The 22,024-nt window shown below is 39.5% G+C and overlaps 1 protein-coding gene across 7 annotated transcripts in view; it reads right to left on the bottom strand.

Annotated features, from left to right (window-relative positions):
- LOC124619247 (far upstream element-binding protein 1) overlaps positions 1-17,961 on the bottom strand; it is a 77,794-nt gene extending 59,833 nt beyond the window's left edge. For 4 of the 7 annotated variants that reach the window (XM_047145494.1, XM_047145497.1, XM_047145498.1 and 1 more), the window contains exons 1-8: positions 17,818-17,961; positions 7,064-7,136; positions 6,414-6,656; positions 3,668-3,797; positions 1,198-1,303; positions 745-915; positions 427-474; positions 179-292 (exon numbers count right to left, since the gene is read on the bottom strand). In XM_047145494.1, coding sequence (XP_047001450.1) covers positions 179-292; positions 427-474; positions 745-915; positions 1,198-1,303; positions 3,668-3,797; positions 6,414-6,656; positions 7,064-7,136; positions 17,818-17,901 — 969 coding nt within the window. In that variant the 5' untranslated portion in view covers positions 17,902-17,961. The remainder of the gene's footprint in view (positions 1-178; positions 293-426; positions 475-744; positions 916-1,197; positions 1,304-3,667; positions 3,798-6,413; positions 6,657-7,063; positions 7,137-17,817) is intronic. The other 3 variants (XM_047145495.1, XM_047145500.1, XM_047145501.1) reach the window with 3 other exon arrangements.
- Positions 17,962-22,024: the final 4,063 nt, after the last annotated feature.

Here is a 22,024-nt window from a genome sequence, read left to right as displayed (position 1 = left end):
TGTAACCATGTGAACATTATTAAAATGAGGTCTCCAAATAAATGCAGAACAAGGAACAAATTTAGGTCTCCTATGATGCTGGTAACACCAATTTGAAAAGAGGCACATATCCACAGGTTGTGAAAAGGCCTTCTAAGTAAGGACACTAAGGGTTCGACAAAGTGAAGGCAAAACTAACCTCAGCTGTGTCTCCGCCTGCTTCACCACCCCCACCAGCTCCACCATATTCATCGTAGTTGTGGTTGCCCCCCTGACCCCCACGCTGCCCTCCGCCCCCGCGGCTGAATGCCTGCTGACATGTCAATCACTTGCAAGTCACTCAGTGCTTCACAAACAATTTATTTCTTACGACATTTCTCAGTGATTCCAGTAGAAAAACTACTGATATATCAAACACTGTCCGAATCTGCAACTTGACATGCTTACCTGCATCTCTTTCTCAGCAATCAAGTCATACACCAACTGCTTCGCATACTGAAATGAAACCAATTCATGTAACACCGAGTCTTCAAAATTCAGCTGTATTTTGAATCTTATTTTTTAAAGAATTCTAATCATGATTTGAAGTAATAAAATCCAGCAGTGATTAAATTCAAGCACTCCATGCTCTGCAGTATGGAACATCATTCTGATAGTTCTTATACATAAAAATAAAAGCAACAATTTGAAGATAATAATACACATCTCACAGCAGTGAACATCACACCAACTATTTTTAAACAAGTCAACTCTTGCAATGCTCACCTCCACCTTCTGAGGATCTCCACTGATTCGCAGTGGTTTTTCCTGCTCCTGAGCAGGGCCATCTTGGATGACCACCATCTTAGCACCAGATTTTTCTTGTAGCTGCTTGATTGTTTCACCGCCTTTCCCAATAATCAGTCCTACTTTTGGACCAGGTACCATGATCTCCACCTGTACAACATGATAGTCTTCCCCAGTTTCTACTACCCTACCCTCTCTCACTCTCTCAAAATATTTCTACAAGCTTGTTTCTTCAAATGAAAATTTAAATTTTGCTCACAATTAATAGAGTAAGTTTACTTTATATGAATGGTGAAAGTAAGTTTGGCATAAAATTAAAGAGACCTCAAAAATGTTCCTCTTGTTTCAGCAAAGTGCAGAAAGTATGAAATTATAAATCTATGTTTCCTGGTTACAAGTGGTGTTTTGTTTTAAATTTGATTTATCACTTACATGTGCATGGTTTGATGAGCCCATGTTCATATCACCCATACCAGAACCAGTTCCTTCAGTTCTACTGCGTTGTTGGACAATATTCATGATCAGCTCCTTCGCACGACTATAGGAAAGAAAATAGGAAATTACTAGGACACAACAAGTGGGGAACTTAAAATGGATATTTTTAATGTTAATTCTAATTACGACTGGAAGAATACAGCACAATTACGCACCATTGACAAACATTTTGCAAATGACATTACAGCACATCCTGCAATAGTGAACAATTTAAGTGCCATTTAAGCTGCAATGAACTTAAGAAATATTTCTGACACCAAGTAAAATGCCCTCCAACTGCCTTCACGATATTTTTAAGTAATGGGAGCCAACTTAGACAAGTTAGTAGCAAAACAAAATCCAATTCAGAAGTGCTAGAGTGTTGGGCTGTTCATTAACAAAAATATTAGGTCAAATTACTAACAATCAACAGCAATTGTTAATTCATCATCAATTTCTTGGCCCAGATGTGAAGTCAGCAATAAATCAATGTCTCTAGTTACGACTTTTCCTTTCTTCACTGCACACTTGCTGAACAACACTGTTTTCATAGACAACATGCTAGCCACAAAAAATACCATTCACAGGCAGCAATTAGGGATGTTTCACTGTTGACATAAGTTGTCATTTGAATCTGATATGTATAGCAGTAATTCATTTGCAAATGTTTGAAAACACTGACATGTCCATAAAAGTTATGCTAATAACTTTGAAACTGATGCACTGAATGTAACTTCACTGAACAATAAAGGCCATGCCTAGTGATTGTGTGAACTAACTGTAACAATGCAGCCTCCTTTACGCACTAGAATATTTTTTTGCAAACTGATCTATACCACCAATTTCATTGTTATAATGGCACTGTTTCCCTAGCAATTTAGAAATATGTACTTCCACTAATACAACTGTTTACTTCACTGGATATGCACTGCATGATTCTTACGTCAGCTCTACACATCATACTTCAGCTGCTAGTCTTACACAGACACACACAGAGAGAGGGAGAGAGGGAGAGAGGGAGAGAGGGAGAGAGGGAGAGAGGGAGAGAGGGAGAGAGGGAGAGAGGGAGAGAGGGAGAGAGGGAGAGAGGGAGAGAGGGAGAGAGGGAGAGAGGGAGAGAGGGAGAGAGGGAGAGAGGGAGAGAGGGAGAGAGGGAGAGAGGGAGAGAGGGAGAGAGGGAGAGAGGGAGAGAGGGAGAGAGGGAGAGAGGGAGAGAGGGACAAAAGTATAGTGTACAGTAGCAAGTAACTTTTGCAACCACATTCTGAAATGTTAAAGAACAAAAACTTGCTGAAGCTCACTTCTGCAAGTTCTTTTGCCAAATTAATTTCAGGAACTCACTGCACATACTTGCAGAAGTGTATCTGCTGAAGTTATCGTTGGCAAGAAAAATTATTATGAAGAACATAATTAGGAAAAAATGAAATGTTTGGGTGAAAATGCATACAGAGGCATACCTATTTCAGCTTCAATAACTAAATGAAATAAAATCCGTGGACTTCACACCGATTAGAAATTTTCTGAGGATGTCATGTCCAGTTTTGGACATTTCTATTATACCATCAAGTATTCGAAAACTGGAGCCAAACGTGAGGCATGCTATATAACCAATATATTACAAAACATTCTATTTTCGCAAACAGTATTTATTACTTTCATTACGATTGTAATACACTGATATTTCTGCCAACCTTAAAAATTCAGCTCAAATTTAGAGATGTCTGTACTGCCATTCTACTTTCCCTTCTGGTAAAACAAATGGTAAATTCATTTTAGCTTCGATAGCTGCATTGGCCAACTAGAAATGTTTAAGGGTTGCATCAATGCATTTATCTCAGCACTGCTTTTGCCCCATTCTTTTCGACACATTTTCGTAACAGTACTGAATACACAGAACTACTGCAAGTTTGAGAAGAATTTCCAGCATCTTGCAACTACTTGCAGCAAGGTGAGATACTCTTTTCCACTAACTTGCAGAAGCTACTTCTGCAGTGGCACAATAATTTGGTTTGTGCTATGACCAATGTGATGAAGTTTAAAGAGAGAGGGGAAAAAAAAAAACTCACTGCTCAAATAGTCGAGTTTAATAAACAAAAAGTTTATAACAATTATATCTGACCAATCAACCTCAACAATACACTTACAAATACTTTAAAAATACATCTCATTGTAGCACTTCAATAAAAATATGTTGGGACAAAAAGTGGGACAAGCCTCAAAACTGAAGAAAATAGGCCCTGAACAATGTACCTGAACGAACAATTCTTTAAAAAGACTAGTGTGTGATGAATCGGGCTACAGGTGTAATGAACAATTGGTTCACACCTGAGAAATTTCATCTCTTATTATTTGCCCAATAGAAAACTGATAAGCACATACTATGCTTCCAGTCAAGCAAAGGGCACCAAAATAGTTCTGAAGTACTTACTTAATGGCCTCCCGTGTTCCTGTGAGAGTGCATGTTCTGTCTGGCATACCAGCACTATCAGGAGCCATTTGTATCTTACAACCCGATTCATTCTGTAATCTGCTGATCTGCTCACCACCTCTTCCAATAACTGTAAATTAATAGTACAAGTTATATTAGATTACCAAGTTATTATAGTTATAGAACTGAAAGCAAACTACGAAAATTTTTTCTTGAATCCAAGTCTACTTTAAATCCCACAATCATCACAACCAATGACATTAGAGAACTGGCGTTTCTTATAGATAAGACTGGATAGATTAGACATAAGAACTATTCTGCTGATTTAAAGAAATATCTGAATGGAAAAATGTATTGAGAACAATTACTACCTATTTTCAGTATCAACAACCTTCAGAATTCTTTCTTAACAGTAACTTCTGATCAAGTTTCTTTTCTTTCTCCCTCAATACTTTCTAGCAATATTCAAAACATAAAAAACCGAAAGAAAAAGAGAGGCACTAAAGATTGCCATGGAAGTGAGGGATCTTTAATTAACAAAGAAGTTCATGAATTTATAATCCCCTACAAGAGCTTCTAAATGCATTAATGTTTCTGAACACTTCTTGTTAATGGTTTGTAATACAAATATTCACAAACAATGACAATCCACAAACTAAAGAATGCTACAGAATCAAAATGTGATGTTAATAATGCAAAACTTCAATTAAATGTATGTTTCATGATGGTGTACTGTTATATCATCGAACTTTTTGATCAAAAAACAAAATGAAAGTTTTTGCAGTAAAATGTTAACAGAAGATTACACTACAACGTATTATATAACAGCATACTAAAATTGGATGAAGATAATCACCACAGTATTGATATTGTTAGTTAAAACCCCTACTAAAACACACTGGCTTTCAGACCACACAGCTGTAAAACTAGTTCCTTTACCTCATCCTGAATGCCAATCTCCAATCAATTGGAGAAAAGATACGAAGGCCCTCCAAACAAGGAGTCATTCAAAAGCAACACTGTCCGCATAAGCTGGCAGTGAATCTTTAACCGTGTAATTTAATGCACCTTTACAGACTGCATGACTGGAGCGACTTCAGCCAATCACTTCCAACCTGTTGCGAATCAGTTCCCAGCGATTCGGTGCCCTTGTTACCACTAGATTTGAGTTGTGTCATGTCTCTAATAAAGCTGTGTGCCAGTTTAATTTGAAGCGGTTCAAATATGTGTGAATTTCTAAGGGAGTAAACTGCTGATGTCATCAGTCCCTAGACTTACACACTACTATAACTTATGCCAAGGACTGACCAACCGACCCCCCCCCCCCCCCCACACACACACACACACACACACACACACACACACACACACACACACACACACACACACACAAGCGCGCGCGCATGCGTGAGGGAGGGAGCACTCTAACTTCGGGCGGGTGGGGCTGCACAATTCGTGACATGGCGCCTCAAACTTGCAGCATTTCAAGATGAACAAGCAGGCTGTGAACATTAGGTGTGTACAGAAGTCTAAAACCATCCCATTTTATGCAATTACAAACTCCTATGCTACTGTAGGAGTCATCTGACAGACAAAGCAGGGTGTGAAATGGAAAAAGGAATTTATAATATTAAATATGTAGTGTACCAAACATTCACTATTTAAAGTAAAATTACCCATACGTCACTGGAAGCAAATGTGCAAAAGAATTATAAATCATACCGATAGTGTTCTCTTATGTGACTAAATACCCTTCATCATTCTGCAAAATTACACTGTCAAGCAGAAACTAACAGTGCAAAGACAAATCACCGACAAATGTAAATACGATGGTGTTCACATTAACCGACTTGATAAGCACAAACCACCAGCACATTTCCATGTATATAAATCTCTCAATATTTGGGCTATAAAACCACCATTATGTCACGGCACAAGAAATCAACTGCACCAAATCACAGTAGCACTGTTTAGTTGTTCTATAAAGAGCTAGAAATTTCTAATCTGTTACATCTCCTTGGCTGCTACATATAGCCTGAAGTTTACATTTCTTTGGATGAACCAATGAATCCAGAATGTTGATCATTTCCTTATTAGTTTGCAACAAGGAACAACATCTTCCTCCGAGCCTGAATCTATCCTCTACATGACAAGTGTAAAAGGAACATGCTTGGGTGCAACAAGCCAATACGCCGCTGCCCCGTGTGCAGAGCAGTGTTGCCAGCTGGTCAGCAACCCATTGCCAATGCAGACCAACTGCCCATTGAGCTGCTTTTCAATTGCTCCACCCTGCACACAGCCTTTTTCTGCTTACCCAAAACCATCTCCCCTTCTACAGAAAATAGTGTTTGTCTTTTGTCTTTAACATTACGGTTTGAGGGAGATTAGGAAGCAATCCTTACAGTTCATTTTTATAGCTCAGCATTCATTACCTTTATTAAGTGAACAATTAACACTGTAATAAAAATTGTGTCATTCAAACCGAAATTGGTTCTACGGTATATCACATTACGGAAAAACTGGAAATAACCATTTCATATTCTCAAATTACAGTAACTTTAGATTCATAACGAACTCAGCAAATAAGTTTGCCATTTATCATGTATCTATCTTTAAAAATTTAATATCCACATCCATTTCATGTAATTTAACTATTAGGAAAGTTCTGTTCTGTCAAAAAAAACTATCAAGTGTCCTACAGATTTTACAAAATAAATAAGTAGCAACTGCTTAACACTGTACTTACTCAGGCCAACCATTTTGTCAGGCACTCTGATGTCTTCATTTTGAACAGCTCCTAGGCCTGGGACACCAACGCCCCCCAGGCCTGGGAGTCCAGCTGCTGCAGCCGCCGCCACCCTGGCTGCCACGGCAGCCGCCTGAACAGCTGCCGCTGCGTTGTTCACTGGTTGTGAAGTAGTCTGCTGTGCCCGAAGTGCCGCTATCTGCGGATCACTAGTTGTGGCCGCTTTCTTGGCCTCGGGCTCCCCTGCAATTGTTTTCCCCATTCAACTTGTTCCACAGAGTCACACAACAGAATTAAGTGTCTCTCTCTCTCTCTCTCTCTCTCTCTCTCTCTCTCTCTCTCTCTCACACACACACACACACACACACACACACACACAGTGTACAGCTTTCCTTTCCTGCTGTACCATTTAATCACCCAAGCACCAAACACACTGCAAATTTAGTTCTGCTAACACACTTCCGCTGATGAAAATGTAAAAGTATATGTACTATGCAGAGGTGATTAGATAAATTAATAGGAAAGAGTTTCCATTCAACAAAACTTGCTATAGTGGAACAATACACATATATTACACATGAATGAAACTGTATGTTTCAGTCTTAATTTATAGTTGACAAGTTTGATATTACACTCTTGGAAAGTCTTACCTGTCCCCTCTTCCAAAGGCCGTTTTTGACCAGTGCTCTCACTTGAGCCACCAGGATTGATCTTGGCTGCAATCTGTAAACAGAGATTTATTTTACAGATAAATTAACATACCATTGCTATTTACAACACCACCCTACATGCTCTAGTTTGAGAGCTTACAACAAGATAAAACAATATCTAAATATCCTGCCAAGCCCGCTTGATTACAGGAGGCACGCACATCCCCATGCATGCGCGCGCTCACACACACACACACACACACACACACACACACACACACAGCAGGTCACTTCACAAATGCAGTTGATGTGTAACACGGAGCACTGGTGGAAGCAGCCATCACAAGGGATGATGAAAATGGAAGATGCTCTGTCGATAGCTGATTTTTGGTGATCAATGACTGAACTACGGCAGACAGATTTTGTAGATCTGAATTTAAACTCTTGTTCCAAACTAACCACAGCCTCATGATGTGCAATTTATCCAAGAAAATGGCAATCAACAATCTGCAGCAGAATTAAAATCATGCTCACTTTGTTCACGGAATTTAAAGCTAACCCTACGAACAATTTCAAGACAAAAACTTGAATGTCTGACTATGAACACAATATGTTTGTTTGCATAGCCATCGTCTGCAGCAGAATTTCAGTTTTAGCAATAAATACTAACTAATTTCCCACTGTCACTGGTTACACGAAACTGTTCTCACATTGGCTACATGGAATTCCACATCACCAATCAATAAGCAGTTCATGTGGTCACTTGATTGTTGTTTATAGGCAACACAAGTAGATTCCAAACAAAAAAGACCGACAAAATGAAAAAGAAGAGCAACTAAAAAACCAGTACTATGATGGAAATGATGCAGCACAGTATTTGACAAGATTTGAACCTTTGACCTTCTACTCAATGTTTATACTTTAAGCACTACACTACACCATTATACAGAAAAAGGCTCCGTATTTATGACTAGTGTCCCAGTCACAATTGACAGCCTTAAAAAAGTTGCTTCAGGCAATGTCACGCGAAGCTTATCAACATAAGCCGATCACTGATTTTATTAACTGCATAAATGAAGCTGACTCAATTCTTGACCAGAAGGATACAATAGTGTGATTAGTGCTGTGTAATTTTTGATGCGCTTATGTATGTATTTATGGATTGTAATATGCGCGAGTCTGGCACATGCAAGTGCCCTCTCTCGGCGAAACAATCTACCTAGTGCCTTCACACTCGTGTCTCAACAGTTCATAGGCGAAGTAACATTGTTAAACTGTTCGCTTTGATCCTGTGCCCATTACACATGTTGTACAAATGGAGATGATATTTTAATTACTGACGACGCCTTTTGGCATAATTGTTTCATTATTCTCCAGTGCATGATGTAATTTTAGTAAGTACTAAAGATTGTGTGCCTGTATTACTTTAGCAATTTCACCGTTATTTAAGCTTCTGTTTCTCACTTTCGTTGATATGGCTTTTCTAATGAATGTGTCTTTCTATTCAGGAAGTTTACTTCTGATGAAGGTATATTTATATGTACCGAAACCTTGGTCAAGAATTTTAATAAAAAAATTCTATCCTGCAACTGTTTTTGGCTGCCATCCTTTATTGTGAAAAATTTTGAACTACGACAGCTATCAAAGAACCATACATTAAACACCACTAACCCTTAAGTTCACAGACTACACACAGGTTGTATCAATATGAATAAATTACGTAAGGTCAAGTGCTGACTGTCATGACACACACAGGAAGAATGTCAATGATGTTCTGGAATGTACTGACAAGGATGTGGATCCATGGTGCATGCAGCATGATTGAGTTGGTTCAACAGATTCTTGACTGGGTTTCAATCCGGGGAGCATGGTAAACTCATCCTGGTGCTATTTGAACAACACACGTACAATTCAAACAGTGAGCTATGGTGCACTGTCCTGCTGGCAGATGCCATCATGCCAAAGGAAAACAAACTGCCTGTTTGGGTGGTCATGGGTCCCAAGGATAGATGCGCACTTATGTTGATCCACTGCATGGTGAGATCACGCACAGAATGCCACGAAAACATTCCCCAGACCATAAAATTGCCACCCCCAAGTCTGGCCCCTTCCGACGATTGTTGCAAGGCATTTACTTTTAGGCATTTCACGCTGTACATGCCAACAGCAATCTGTCCATTGATCAAACTTGATTCACCTAAAAAGGCCAACTGCAGAATTGCTGTGCCAATTCCAGCCTTGTCACCAATGAACATCAGTCAGCAGGGGTGCATGAAACTAGCACCTGCTCTGGAGACCCACACATGCAATGTTCGCTGAATGGTCACTGAGGAGACTGTTGGTAGCCCCTCACTTCACCTGGGCACTCAGTTACTCAAGAATTTAACAACCACTTGCAAATACAGATTGCCATGTTTTTCCACCTGTCATCTAAGGCCCATAGTGCACCACACTTGCCTCAGCACAAGTTTTGGATAGCTCCATTTTGCCGGGCACAGTATACTTTGCCCAAAATGGCATGCGAACAGTTTACAAACTTTGCCATTTCAGATATGCTTCCACCTCTGGTGTGAAAGCCAATGTTCATGCCCTTTAGAATGTCAGACAGATCACTCCATTTCCACATTACGACAATTGCATTTTTTCCCCACATCCCCTCATTCTTATACCCTCCACAGCTTGTGCTGACACCTGCAGTCTTGTTAGTGGTTATTGCACACCGATTTCTAACAAAGATGGTCATCACATTATTGTGACAGGACAGTGTAGTCAATATGTATGACTCTACTGGAAACTTACAGGAAGTGAATGATTTGTGAATAGCAAATTGCTGAAAATGCAAGGAAGGCCACAGAAATACAGCTACATTAAATTCAGATAATTCAGATACAAGGCAATGAATGCCTAAAAAACTTGTGTGTGACAACATTAGTAACAACAAACATGGTTTACATTATTTGGTGTAAATAGTGTGAATTACTAACATGACACCTAACTTGCTAATTGTTACCATTGTGGAAACAGATCAGTATAAAAGAAATCCTCGCACAATGACAAATTTATGTTTACATAATACCCTTCCTTCAAATGAACTTTCCATTACATCTAACACCATTTAGTTTAACAATTTCATACGCTCAAACTGACCAAACACAGCTTAGTGATACTTACTCAAAAGTAAATTCTTCCAACATCCACATAAAAACTACGAGACAGCAAGAATCAATACTTTTAATGACGGCTACAAAATGAGAAAAAGTTTTGTTATCAGGCTAAATGCAATGCTGACCTACTCCACTACGAATGGAGTAAGACATGTAAACTGGCAACTGAACATTTCATACAAACTGGAAAGTATTTGCCGCAACTCAATGAAATGTCAATTTGCTGAACATTGGAACTAGAAATGGCAATCACATGGCAGGCTAACCACATGTACACTGTTTCCAAAATATTGATACTGGAAAACATTAGTCCACATGTATACAATTCGCATAGCAGTGTCACTTGAAAACTTGGTTGTAGCAGAAGACTGGTATTTAAACCCTCACTGGAGAAACATTCAACTTAACAGTTCACACATCAAGTTACAATGGCTATACTGGAATAGTGATGTTGCAACTGCAGCCTCTATACACATAGCAGACAATACAGTTTTTTGTCCCATTTATACTCGTGCTCATAACCTAACGATAATGCTGACACATAGTGAAACAACGCTCTGGTAGGCAGTTTGCGGGTTCAAATCACTTCGCGGTATGACCATGTGGTGCACTTGACCTGCGGTCGTCATATGCTGGCAGCAGTCCACATGCGAAGAGGTGTGCTAGTGCATGTCAGAGTACAGTGAAGCAAGCAAGTCTGGATGTCCAGTGTACAACACCACAAGAAGACCGATATCTCACCATCAATGCCCACAGACAGCCACGGAGTACAGCAGGTAGCCTTGGACCTTAACGCAGCCACTGGAACAGTTGTCTCCAGACACACAGTCTCCAGACGACTGAACAGACATGGTTTATTCGCCCAGAAATCTGCAATATGCATTCCACTGACCCCTGGTCACAGGAGAGCCCCTAAAGCCTGGTGTCAAGAATACAGTACACGGTCATTGGAACAGTGGTCCCAGTTATGTTCACGGACGAGTCCAGGTATAGTCTGAACAGTGATTCTTGCCGGGTTTTCATCTAACGTGAACCAGAAACTAAATACCCACCCCTTAATGTCCTTGAAATGGACATGTATGGAGGTTGTCGTTTGATAGTGTGGGGTGGGATTATTATTGGTGCACATACACCCCTGCATGTCTGACACAGGAACTGTAACAGGTCAGGTGTATCAGGACGTCATTTTGCACCAGTATGTCCACCTTTTCAGGGGTGCAGTGGGTCCCACCTTCCTCCCGATGGATGACAACACATGGCCCCACTGAGCTGCCATTGTGGAGGAGTACCTTGAAACAGAAGATATCAGGCAAATGGAGTGGCCTGCCTGTTCTCCAGACCTAAACCCCATTGAGCATGTCTGGGATGCTCACGGTCTACATATCGCTGCACGTCTTCAAATCCCCAGGACACTTCAGGAGCTCAGACAGGCACTGGTGCAAGAATGGGAGGCTATAACCCAGCAGCTGCTCGACCACCTGATCCAGAGTATGCCAACCCGTTGTGCGGCCTGCATACATGTGCATGGTGTTCATATCCCATATTGATGTCTGAGTACATGTGCAGGAAACAGTGGCATTTTTTGTTTTGTGACTGTTTTCTCAACTTATCACCAATACCATGGACTTACAGACCTGTCGTGTGTGTTCCCTATGTGCCTACGCTATTGACGCCAGTTTTTTTTAGTGCCACATTGTGTGGCGCCACATTCTGCGATTATCCTTAATTTATGAGTACCACAATGACAGCAAATGAACAACTGCATAACAATGCAGAAATATTCATAATACAGCACACGGTTTCGATAACTGCATAAAGAAACAGAAAATATACATTTAACGATGACCGATACCTTGAAAAAATATACAGTACATAGTTTACAAAATAAATAATAACCGAGATGCTAATATCTCACTACATTTTATAATGGCATCGATGGAATAAATAACCGATATTCATAGATTTCCGTTCACCATTTTATGGTGACAATAGTGCAATTCTATCCAGCTCCTCATCGTCACTGTAGTCGGAATCAGCACCAAAACCGTATTCATGGTCATTAAAAACAAAAATTTACTTAATGTTTTTGGCCGCAATTTTGTGCAAAAATATGGTTCAAGGTGTAACAATATGTGCAATTTCTAACAGGACTTTGCATTTGTTTAATGTTTTGTTACAGAAGCCAGTACTTTACAGAACAATTTTCAGTTACAGAACAATTTTCAGTAACTTTTCACCCCTGAAAAGTTCACTTTCTTTTAATGATACTAGTTAACTTTGCTACTGTAGGATACTCTCATGTTGTAGTAAGCATAAATATGCCTGCAAACTGCATCAGCCTTGCAAGAATCCGTGCCTGTGACAGGGCGAGGCTGCCTTTCCTACTTTCCAGGGCTCGCTAAAAATATATTATCTGATCAGGACGGCTCTGAATCATTACAGCTCACATCTACATATTTTTTACTTTTACAATAACATTCCCTTGCTTACTACTGTTTTTGCACTAATTCCAAGATCTTTTGATGTTTGTTCCACAACTTTGTCAGCAGGAACTGATAGCTGTCCATGAATACTTGCATATTCTTCCTCCTGCTCTTACAGCTCACAAGTTCTCCGTAGCAACTTCGGTGCTGCGCTGTATAGCAGCACACCTTGACGCAAAGGATTGTCACTGGGCCAACTAATTTTTTTCAGTGTAATTTTCTAAAACACAGTGAAACATAGCACAGTACAACACAAGAACACGGTAGAAACCATACACAATGCACATAGTTTATATTCACAGCAAAGGAGGCCGGCAAACATGCGAGCTTTGACATCACGACCGCCAGAGATAACCACACTGTGCTTGGTTCATGACCCCTCCCCCCATCCAACACCTCGTGCTTCTTGTACTTCACTTATTAACCTGTTACGCTACCAACTTTAAACACATATGTCAAGTGTAACATTTTAATGGCCTGGGCACAGCATTGCCCCTGCAATCTGTACATGAAAAGGTGCCATGACAAAAATTAATTTGGAATAGCTGCTTCTTGCATCTCCAATCATGTAAAGCAACTTCATTGTTGCTGTAGCTTTACAGATGCCTTGTTTTCAGTCACATACCTCTGGTACCACCAACAGCATTGTGTGCTTTGCAGTTTAAAGAAAGCAACAATGCTGTTCACTGTAACGGCACTTCTATCAATGTATAGCATATAGGTTAAAAAATGTAATATTTTTTTCTTCGCCCCATGTTTGACAATTATAAATAAAGCACAACGTAAATTCAGAACTGTATTACATAATGAACAAATCTCCGCCAAGTATTTTGATGCATGTTTGTTAATCTTCTATGGATTCCTATACCATGCACCCAATTATAATGGCTTCTTTGGGAGTAAGAATCACCTACCATCACTGTACTTGTGGAAGTTAAATTGCTCCAGTTCTAGAGTTAAGCAATGAAATTTTGTATATACTTGAATCAATATTTGAATAATTATTTCTGTAAATATATTTTGGGGGTAATATATCCCAACCATCCCACAGCATGATGGCGAGGGTGGGACGACATGATATGAAAAAATATTTGATAATTGAAGATATCAATGCCAAATTATACTTCCAGGGTCACTAAACATTTTACTGCCAATTGCCTGGCCACAGTGGTTAACACCAGCTCCCTTCAGATCAGGTAAGTGCTGTCAGGCTTGGCTGGCACTTGGATGGGTGACAGACTGGATGTGGTGGGCAGCAAGCAGGGTGCACTTCGTCCTTGTGAGGCCAACTGAGGAGCTACTTCAGTGAAAAGTGGTGGCTCCAGTCACAAGAAATGAAAACAGGGGCGTGGTAGACTAACCACATGCCCCTGCATACCCGCATCCAGTGACAGATGTATCAGCCGAGTGTGACACTGCAGTCGGTCAGCACTGGTGAGACTACAGAGGCTTGTTCAGATGGGAAAAGGAATGGAGACTGGGTTTGATGTCCCATCGACAGCTTGGTCACTAGAGACGGAGCACAGGCTTGAATTGTGTTATGGGTGGGGAAGTAAACTGGCTGTGCACTTTCAAAGGAACCATTCTGTTTGCCTGGAACTATTTAGAGAAATTGCAGAGAACTAACTGTTGTCCTCCCAAATGCGAGTAGTGTGCTGAAACAGACACCCCTAACGCTGAGGGTCTGCAGTGAAAAGACATGACTGAAGTATAAGTGGAACACCTGGAGCGATTAAAAAAAATAGTGTAAATGTGACACTCATTATTTGCATACAAATACTGTGGGAGCCCTATTACTGCTGGGTATGAGATGAGAAGTAGTAACACATATAAACATCCAAAAACAATCTCATTGTTTCTTTCCTGTGCTCAGTCAGCTGAATACTTTAAAGAGTATTAAGCACAATCTGCCTCCCTAACGATGTTCAATGTGTCAACCACACATTTTCAGGTCAAAGACCATGGGTATGCAGGCAAAGCCATCAAAAAGCTTGTCACCACGTAATTTGTATGTAAGGCATAGCATAAATACAGACATACATGGCACAGTCAAACATATTCTAAAAATCAAATTACTTGGAACCTAGGATGTTAACACCTTTAAACATTAAAATTTGAAAATATCAGGTCACATTTTGAAACTATGGGTTTCCATCACATATGGTAACAACTACACAATGTGCAATGTACACAAATCATCACATTAAACAAAATGCCCCCTTCCACGGTAACAAGATACCTGACTACACTGCATACCACCACCACAAACTTCTTAAAAAAAAGAGTGCCAACAGCATCATCCGTGGTCAAGCCATTATGGCAGTATCGCAAACTTCACTAAGCCTTTCAATTCCCCTCAAATAATTTGCACCCTGTCATATGCTTACCACAGTTTGAAAGTCATTCACTTCAAATGCAAAATTATTAAAATCAGTTGGTAGAGTGTAATATTGCAAACCCCCCAAATCTTGGTTGTGTTGGCAGACTAATTTGAACAGCAGCCCAAGGTCTAGGTCAGATTGGAAGGTGGCAAACTGCGAGTTGGCGAAGCCAACAAATGTAAATACCAAATAAAGGTTCTAATGAAGTTACCTGTAACGCAGCATAAACTCCAGGTTTGCAGCACACTTAAATGCACTTTGTCAATTCAGAAAAATTCTTTACCCTTTGGCTCCTGCAAACATGCTTGCTACAGTAGCAGCTGAGAACTGTGACAATCACCTAATAGGCTATTTCAGACAGCATAGGAGCCTGTGTATATTTTTCTACCCAGGCTGTTGTTATCCAAGAGCCCTCCCTCATCTTTTGCACTAGAGTGCTTTCCACAAAGTCTCTTCACAGATATGCCACCACTGAGGCAAACAATTTCTGAGTTCAAAGCTAAGCTGCAAATTCACAATTGTTACAAATGCACAGATGTAAAGATGGCTTTTCCTTCAGTAAATTAAACAAGATTTGGTGTTCCATTCTAAAAGTTATATCAGTTTTTGAGTCTTCATATTCACAAGAATTATTAATTACACTTGTTGAAACTTGAGACAGGAGTGCTACACCACACCTGCTGATGCAGGCAATTTAGGATTGCAACTTTCAGAACCTATGGATGAGTTACCACTCATGTCAACATCAAATAATACATACAGACTGTCACACTCGTTCATATATCCATTATCTCTTCATGTGTAACCATGATGCCTAATTTTCTTTATAGGAAATGAAAAACAGACAAATCCTGAGTAACAAACAGATGTAAATCAAAACTTAATGACGCAACACACGATCACAACAATAAACCGACCAAAACACAACTAGTGGTCAGAACTATTGAGATATGGTGCAGGCACTGTGAGCTTGAGCTCATCACAGCACTGAAGTACCCGAGTGGTGAAGTTCAAGGATCAGCAAGGACACCCAAGTTAACTCAGCATTAGCACTGAAGGGAAACAAGAGCAGACACTACCTCAAACAGCATCTGTGGAGTGGCGGAGCATGAAAATTTCACTATCTACAGCAGTCAAAGATTTCACAACTACACTACCATCCTCAATATTATATACTGTTGAACAGTTTCTTAAGAGACAATGCTTACTGACGATTTCTGTCGGTCAGGATCAACCTGTGTGTTGATAACTTTCAAACCATTCATTTCCATGCAAACCTTTAACCAATGCAAACTAGTTTGTTACATTGTGTAAATAGTAGTCAATACTATAAGTAAACTGCAAAAAGACGCTCTGCAGAGAGGAAAATGTCTACATTCAGTTATCCACGTCTTAACTAACACCAGAACACTTCTACACTTCAGAGCATACACGAAACAACTGCTTAAACAGCCACCTACAACTGAGCATCCAAATAAGAAACTAAGAAAATTAGACATCTTACAACAAAAATATACAAAATATAACAAATGTGAAAGCACATCCGCTCTCCAGGACCATAATAAAAGTAGGTTGAAAACTAAACACTTATAAACATCAAAACAAAACAACTGGATATCTGACATGTTTACATCTAAAAATGATGCAGCCTGGTTAATCTCTTAATAAATTATTAAGCTAATCAGTCTCCTAACTAAAGAAACGACTTTAGGGACTGGAATCATTTAATTCAACAGTAACATTTGGAGATAGCATGCAGATTTCAATCTGTCATTCAGCACATATAATAAGAAGTGCAATACCATAGCTCATTGTTACACATTCAAATACACGAAGATTACCATGCTTAGTTACACACGCTCAAATGTGAAAACAACTAATACAAATCACCAGGAACACACAAATGACTATGTAGTCTATGAAAACTTCACATTACTTTCAGGTAAATTTTAGTAAGCTGATTGGGTGCAGACTTGCAACGCCCCCTATCAGCCATTCCCTGTAGTATTAGTTATTTGTAACAATTAGAAACTACGCGTCAACACCAACCTAAGCAAGTAATATACCTGAAGCGCATTTTCCATTGTGAGCCGGAATTTAGTGCAAGTCCTCCACAAGTCAAAGGTACAGCTTACATTTATCTTCAGTGTAACGGAAGTACATGAATATCCGAACAAGTCTTAAAAATGCTATTTATCACAGTGAAATTTGTCAGTGTACATTAACACACTATTCAGCGTCGTGTACTGCAGGGCCATGGCTCTGCTGTATTCGCGCCGCGGTAAGGACTACGCAAAAAATATCGATTTTGCTCGAGTAGACCTGAAAGATGGCCGGTGACGGCCGAAATACATAGAAGTGATACACTTGCAAACTGTGAACCCTACTTACAATCCGAACCACTACTCCTTACATCACATTCGACAAATTACACTCATCCTTAAGGTGGCTGTCCTCCATTACAAATTCCAAGGCCGGCCATTCCAGCTGAAGCGACACGAATAAGTATTAATATAATTATTACTGCACGCCACTCCTAGACGATTATGGCAAAAGACGATTTAAAACACAGAAAAACATAATAATTACGATAACACTCAAGCAAACAATGCAACACAAAAGCATGGCGCTCAGCCACACTTGGTACCCATTTTAAACGACAAGATCGAACGAAAAACATAGTTATTATAATTCATTTACTGCTTATTTTTATATTGAATTCGTACCTGTCTCGCACGTTGAAGGGCGGCAGCAAAAGCTGAACTTTGACTGAAATTTGATGGCGGCGCAACCGCTGAATAATCACTCATGTTGAACCATGAAGCAGAATAGGGAAAATGGCGCCTTCCTCAATGACCGATCTAGGCTGTTTGCCGCCAGGGGCGCTAACATGACGCCAACATCACCTCACGTGATCAGCCGCCATTCCAGTTGCCGCCCATTTCAAATTCCGACATGATGCGATGCATTTCATGCTGATGGACTCACGTAGCGAGAACTAATTAGTTGTGTTATCATTCTGTGTAATACCGTGTAAGACTTTTTCCGCTTGTGAGTCACAATTATCGAAAAGCTTAACGGTATTTCCATGCTTTATTGGCACTGCGAAGTTGTGGAGATTACTCTAACAGTGGCATAAACACTCCAGTACGGTGACAATTCATTTAAGGTGACATATTACAATGCATTTACTTTAAAAAACATTTCAGAGTTCCTCTTTTCATAAGCTGCCATTACGCTGTATTTCGCATTGATTTTGGAACCCGCAGAATATATATGTTGCCTACGTATGTCATTCTGTGCAGAGATAATAGTCACACATCGATTATAAAAATACTTAGGTCGATTCACATTGGCATTTCCACACGTAAGGATCTATCTCTACCGGAGTCTGTGCATGCAATAAATCATCGCGAATCTCGTTCGACCAAACGGTAAAGTGCAAATCTACTGCTGGCCTGCCATTTGTTGGTACAGGAAAAAACTTTCAGTGGCTACCGTTTAACAAAGGACATCCAGGAGTTAAAGCCCGGTTCACACATGCAACTAATGTAGCGCCATAGTTTGTGGCTCTCTGTAGTGGCATCGTCAGCTGCCTTTCACACAGGACGCCACAAATTCTACGTAGTTACACAGCTTTCAATATGATGTCACCTGAAATCATATGAGCGTGTGAAGGTTATGGTATTAGACAAGAGATACGAATAAAGAAGACGAAAACCAAACGTTGGATCCGAAAATAGATTCTGCATCCAGAGAAATCAGGGGCCACAAACACATTTATAAAAGAAATAACACTCGGAGCCGAAACTGCTGTCTGCATTGCAAACTAACCAACAGCTGCCGAGTAAATATCATCTGCAGGCACGCCACTCTTCCAAGACTTTAAAATTTTATTGTATTCGTTGATATAGGCATTTCGAATGACTAATTTTTAGTTTAATAGCTGCTACATCACACTCAGGAGCTATATCCTGCATATAATCCACAATTCATTCAACGATTGGTGTCACAAAGTTGATACTACTCGCCTTTTTGGTTACATGTATTATGATTATTTATTTCACATACACACTCATATACAGCTGCAGAAAATGAAACATAGATTACTGTTCTTGTCTTTCCAAAAGTTGCGAAAGTGTACCTGCCCAACATTTTTTATTCTTTTCAGTGATAAAATGAAAACATGCTGAAATCGAATGGAGTACAACAGCAATTACTCCAAGGTACCGTGACAGGATGCTCGTGTTCTGAAATACTGCCACCAGGGGGCAGCAATGGAAGGAAAGTGGCCCAACAAAGTACAACAAAGTTGAACTTTTTATGGTATGACATAAATTCCATCTCTTAAGCTGCGCCATTAAAAACTGGTAGCCCACACCTGCAACTGCAGTATGCCACTAGCTGTGCTGGTACTTTTATTGCGTGTATGTGAATCCGGCTCAACTCGTAATGCAGGTAATTCTGCTGTTTTCACAACTATACTTAAAGAATGCTAACAGTGTATCGGAAGAGGAAAGAATGGTTTAAATGAACGGCAGTATACATACATTAATTTACTTCAAGAGTTACACAGCGAACCTGATGACTGGCGAAATTATTTCCAAATGGACATGGATTATTATAGTTGTCTTTTGAGACCTGTAATTCCTCATATAACACCGCAAAATACTTGTATGAGGAGAGTAATTTCACTACATGAACGACTGATAACGATATTCCGACTCCTGACAAAAGGAAGAAGTTAAAAGGTTTCGCAGTTTTCGACACTGATGCTGATGTCCAAAGGAGTACCTAGCTAAATAATAACTGTCACAAGCTAAGCGATGTTTACTGTCCTGGAGAAGGATTTCATGAAGACATGTAAAATATTTCAATTATGTAATATGTTAATTGTGCAAAGTTATAGATAATATTTTAAAAGTTTTACATTTGTTTTGAAATCGATATACAATAACAAGTAATAGGAGTGGCCAAGAAGGTTTCTTTTACTTTACTGCTGAGTGTCTGGGGATTTTAAATTCCCATTTATTCAATTTACACTGAATTCTAAATGGGGATTCATAGTCTACAACACTCCGTCTGCAGGCCACAAGTGGCCCATCGGGACCATCCAACCGCCGTGTCATCCTCAGCTGAGGATGCGGATAGGAGGGGCGTGTGGTCAGCACACCGCTCTCCCAGTGGTTCTGATGGTTTTTTTTCTTTGACCGGAGCCGCTACTATTCGGTCGAGTAGCTGCTAAGTTGGCATCACCAGGCTGAGTGCACCTCGAAAAATGGCAACAGCTCATGGTGGCCTGGATGGTCGCCCTCCCAAGTGCCGGCCACGCCCGACAGCGCTTAACTTCGGTGATCTGATGTGAATCGGTGTATCCACTGCAGCAAGGTCATGGCCATAGTCTACAGGGTGTTAGGAAATTTCTGCTACAAACTTCTAGGACATGCAGAGGGCAGTGAGTACATAATATTTTGAATAGGAACCGATGTCTGGAAATGTGGTAAATTCTGCGTGTCCGATTCCACTCGTTAGATCTGAGCAGTGACATCATACATAAGGCAAAGATACTGCGTATAGGCAATTAATGAAAGCAATGTATCATACTGTAATTAAATGAATGTAGCATATGATAAAATTACAATCACATTCACTCAGTTATTTACTTAGTCATGATTTATATCGAAGCGAAAGGAAGGTACCGAAAATAATTAAGAACAAGAATTGAAAACAAATTTTCATGTCTGGCAAGAAGTATTCTCGTAATTATTCTCGACTAGAAAAGCACAGAGAACCTCTAAATTGCATTACAGTAAAACACATGATGAAGTCATACCGTTACACCATAGTGTTAATTTTACTATTAATTATTGAATCCAACAGGAGAAGCGCAGGAAAGTTGCGGTTTTGGGTGGAGAGAAACTAAAATGTATCAGAAAAACGGGAAAATGAAACGAATGACAACAAATACTTCATTGCACACAAGTGATGAAAAAAATCATCGAATGGCTGCAGTCGATAACTAGAATTGACCTCCTATATATGTCAATTCTAGTTACCGATTCCAGCCATTCGATTTGAATTGACAAATATAGGAGGTCAATACTAATTACTGACACGAACTATTCGATGGTTCATAATTTTGGACATTTTTGCATTAAATCTGTTTTTGTAGGATTTCTAGATCTCTTATCGATCTCAAAACTACTAAAAAAACTAATAAATATTGTAGGTACAGCTTCCAAATTTTTCTCTTTTTCATAGCAATGAAGAGGGCAATACTGTATGCAGAAATCTTGTAAGACTTTATTGCACACACTCGATGTTAAAACGACCTCAATGATAAACAGTGAAATGGTTGGAATCGGTAACTAGAATTAACCTATATAGGTCAGTTACGGTTATCGATTCCAGTATTTGTTAGACTCTACTTTTTGTCAGTGTTTGTTAGTTGCTTATTGGTCCTGTTAGATTTAACAATTAGTATTAAAAGTTATGACTTCATCATGTGCTATACTGTACTGGATTTAAAAATTGTTTGTGCTTTTCTTACTCGTATAAATTACGATATTACTTTATTTCAGACATATATACTTCTCTTTTTCTGTTCTTATTTATTTTCGTTACCTTTAATTCTTGTTGGTGTAATTTGTGGCTAAGTAATTAATCATGTGAACCTTGTTTGTAATTTTATCTAATGCTACATTCGTTTGTTTATGAATATGACCAGTTGCTTTCAAAGATTGCCCCTATGTATCGTCTCCACCTTAGATATGACATCATCACTCAAAGCTGATGAGTGGAATCGGACACTAGAATTAACCCTTGGAAACATACTATTTCCATTATATGACAGTTTCAATTCAGATGTATAACTCATCCACTTCTGTTGAGGAATTGAGTTAGGAGTGATCCAGTACAATTATTAGGTAACAA

The sequence above is a fragment of the Schistocerca americana genome, chromosome 6 (assembly GCF_021461395.2).
Source record: "Schistocerca americana isolate TAMUIC-IGC-003095 chromosome 6, iqSchAmer2.1, whole genome shotgun sequence".
NCBI lineage: Eukaryota > Metazoa > Arthropoda > Insecta > Orthoptera > Acrididae > Schistocerca > Schistocerca americana.
The sequence above is the reverse complement of the archived record's forward strand: the minus strand, read 5'-3'. Positions and strand labels throughout refer to the sequence as shown.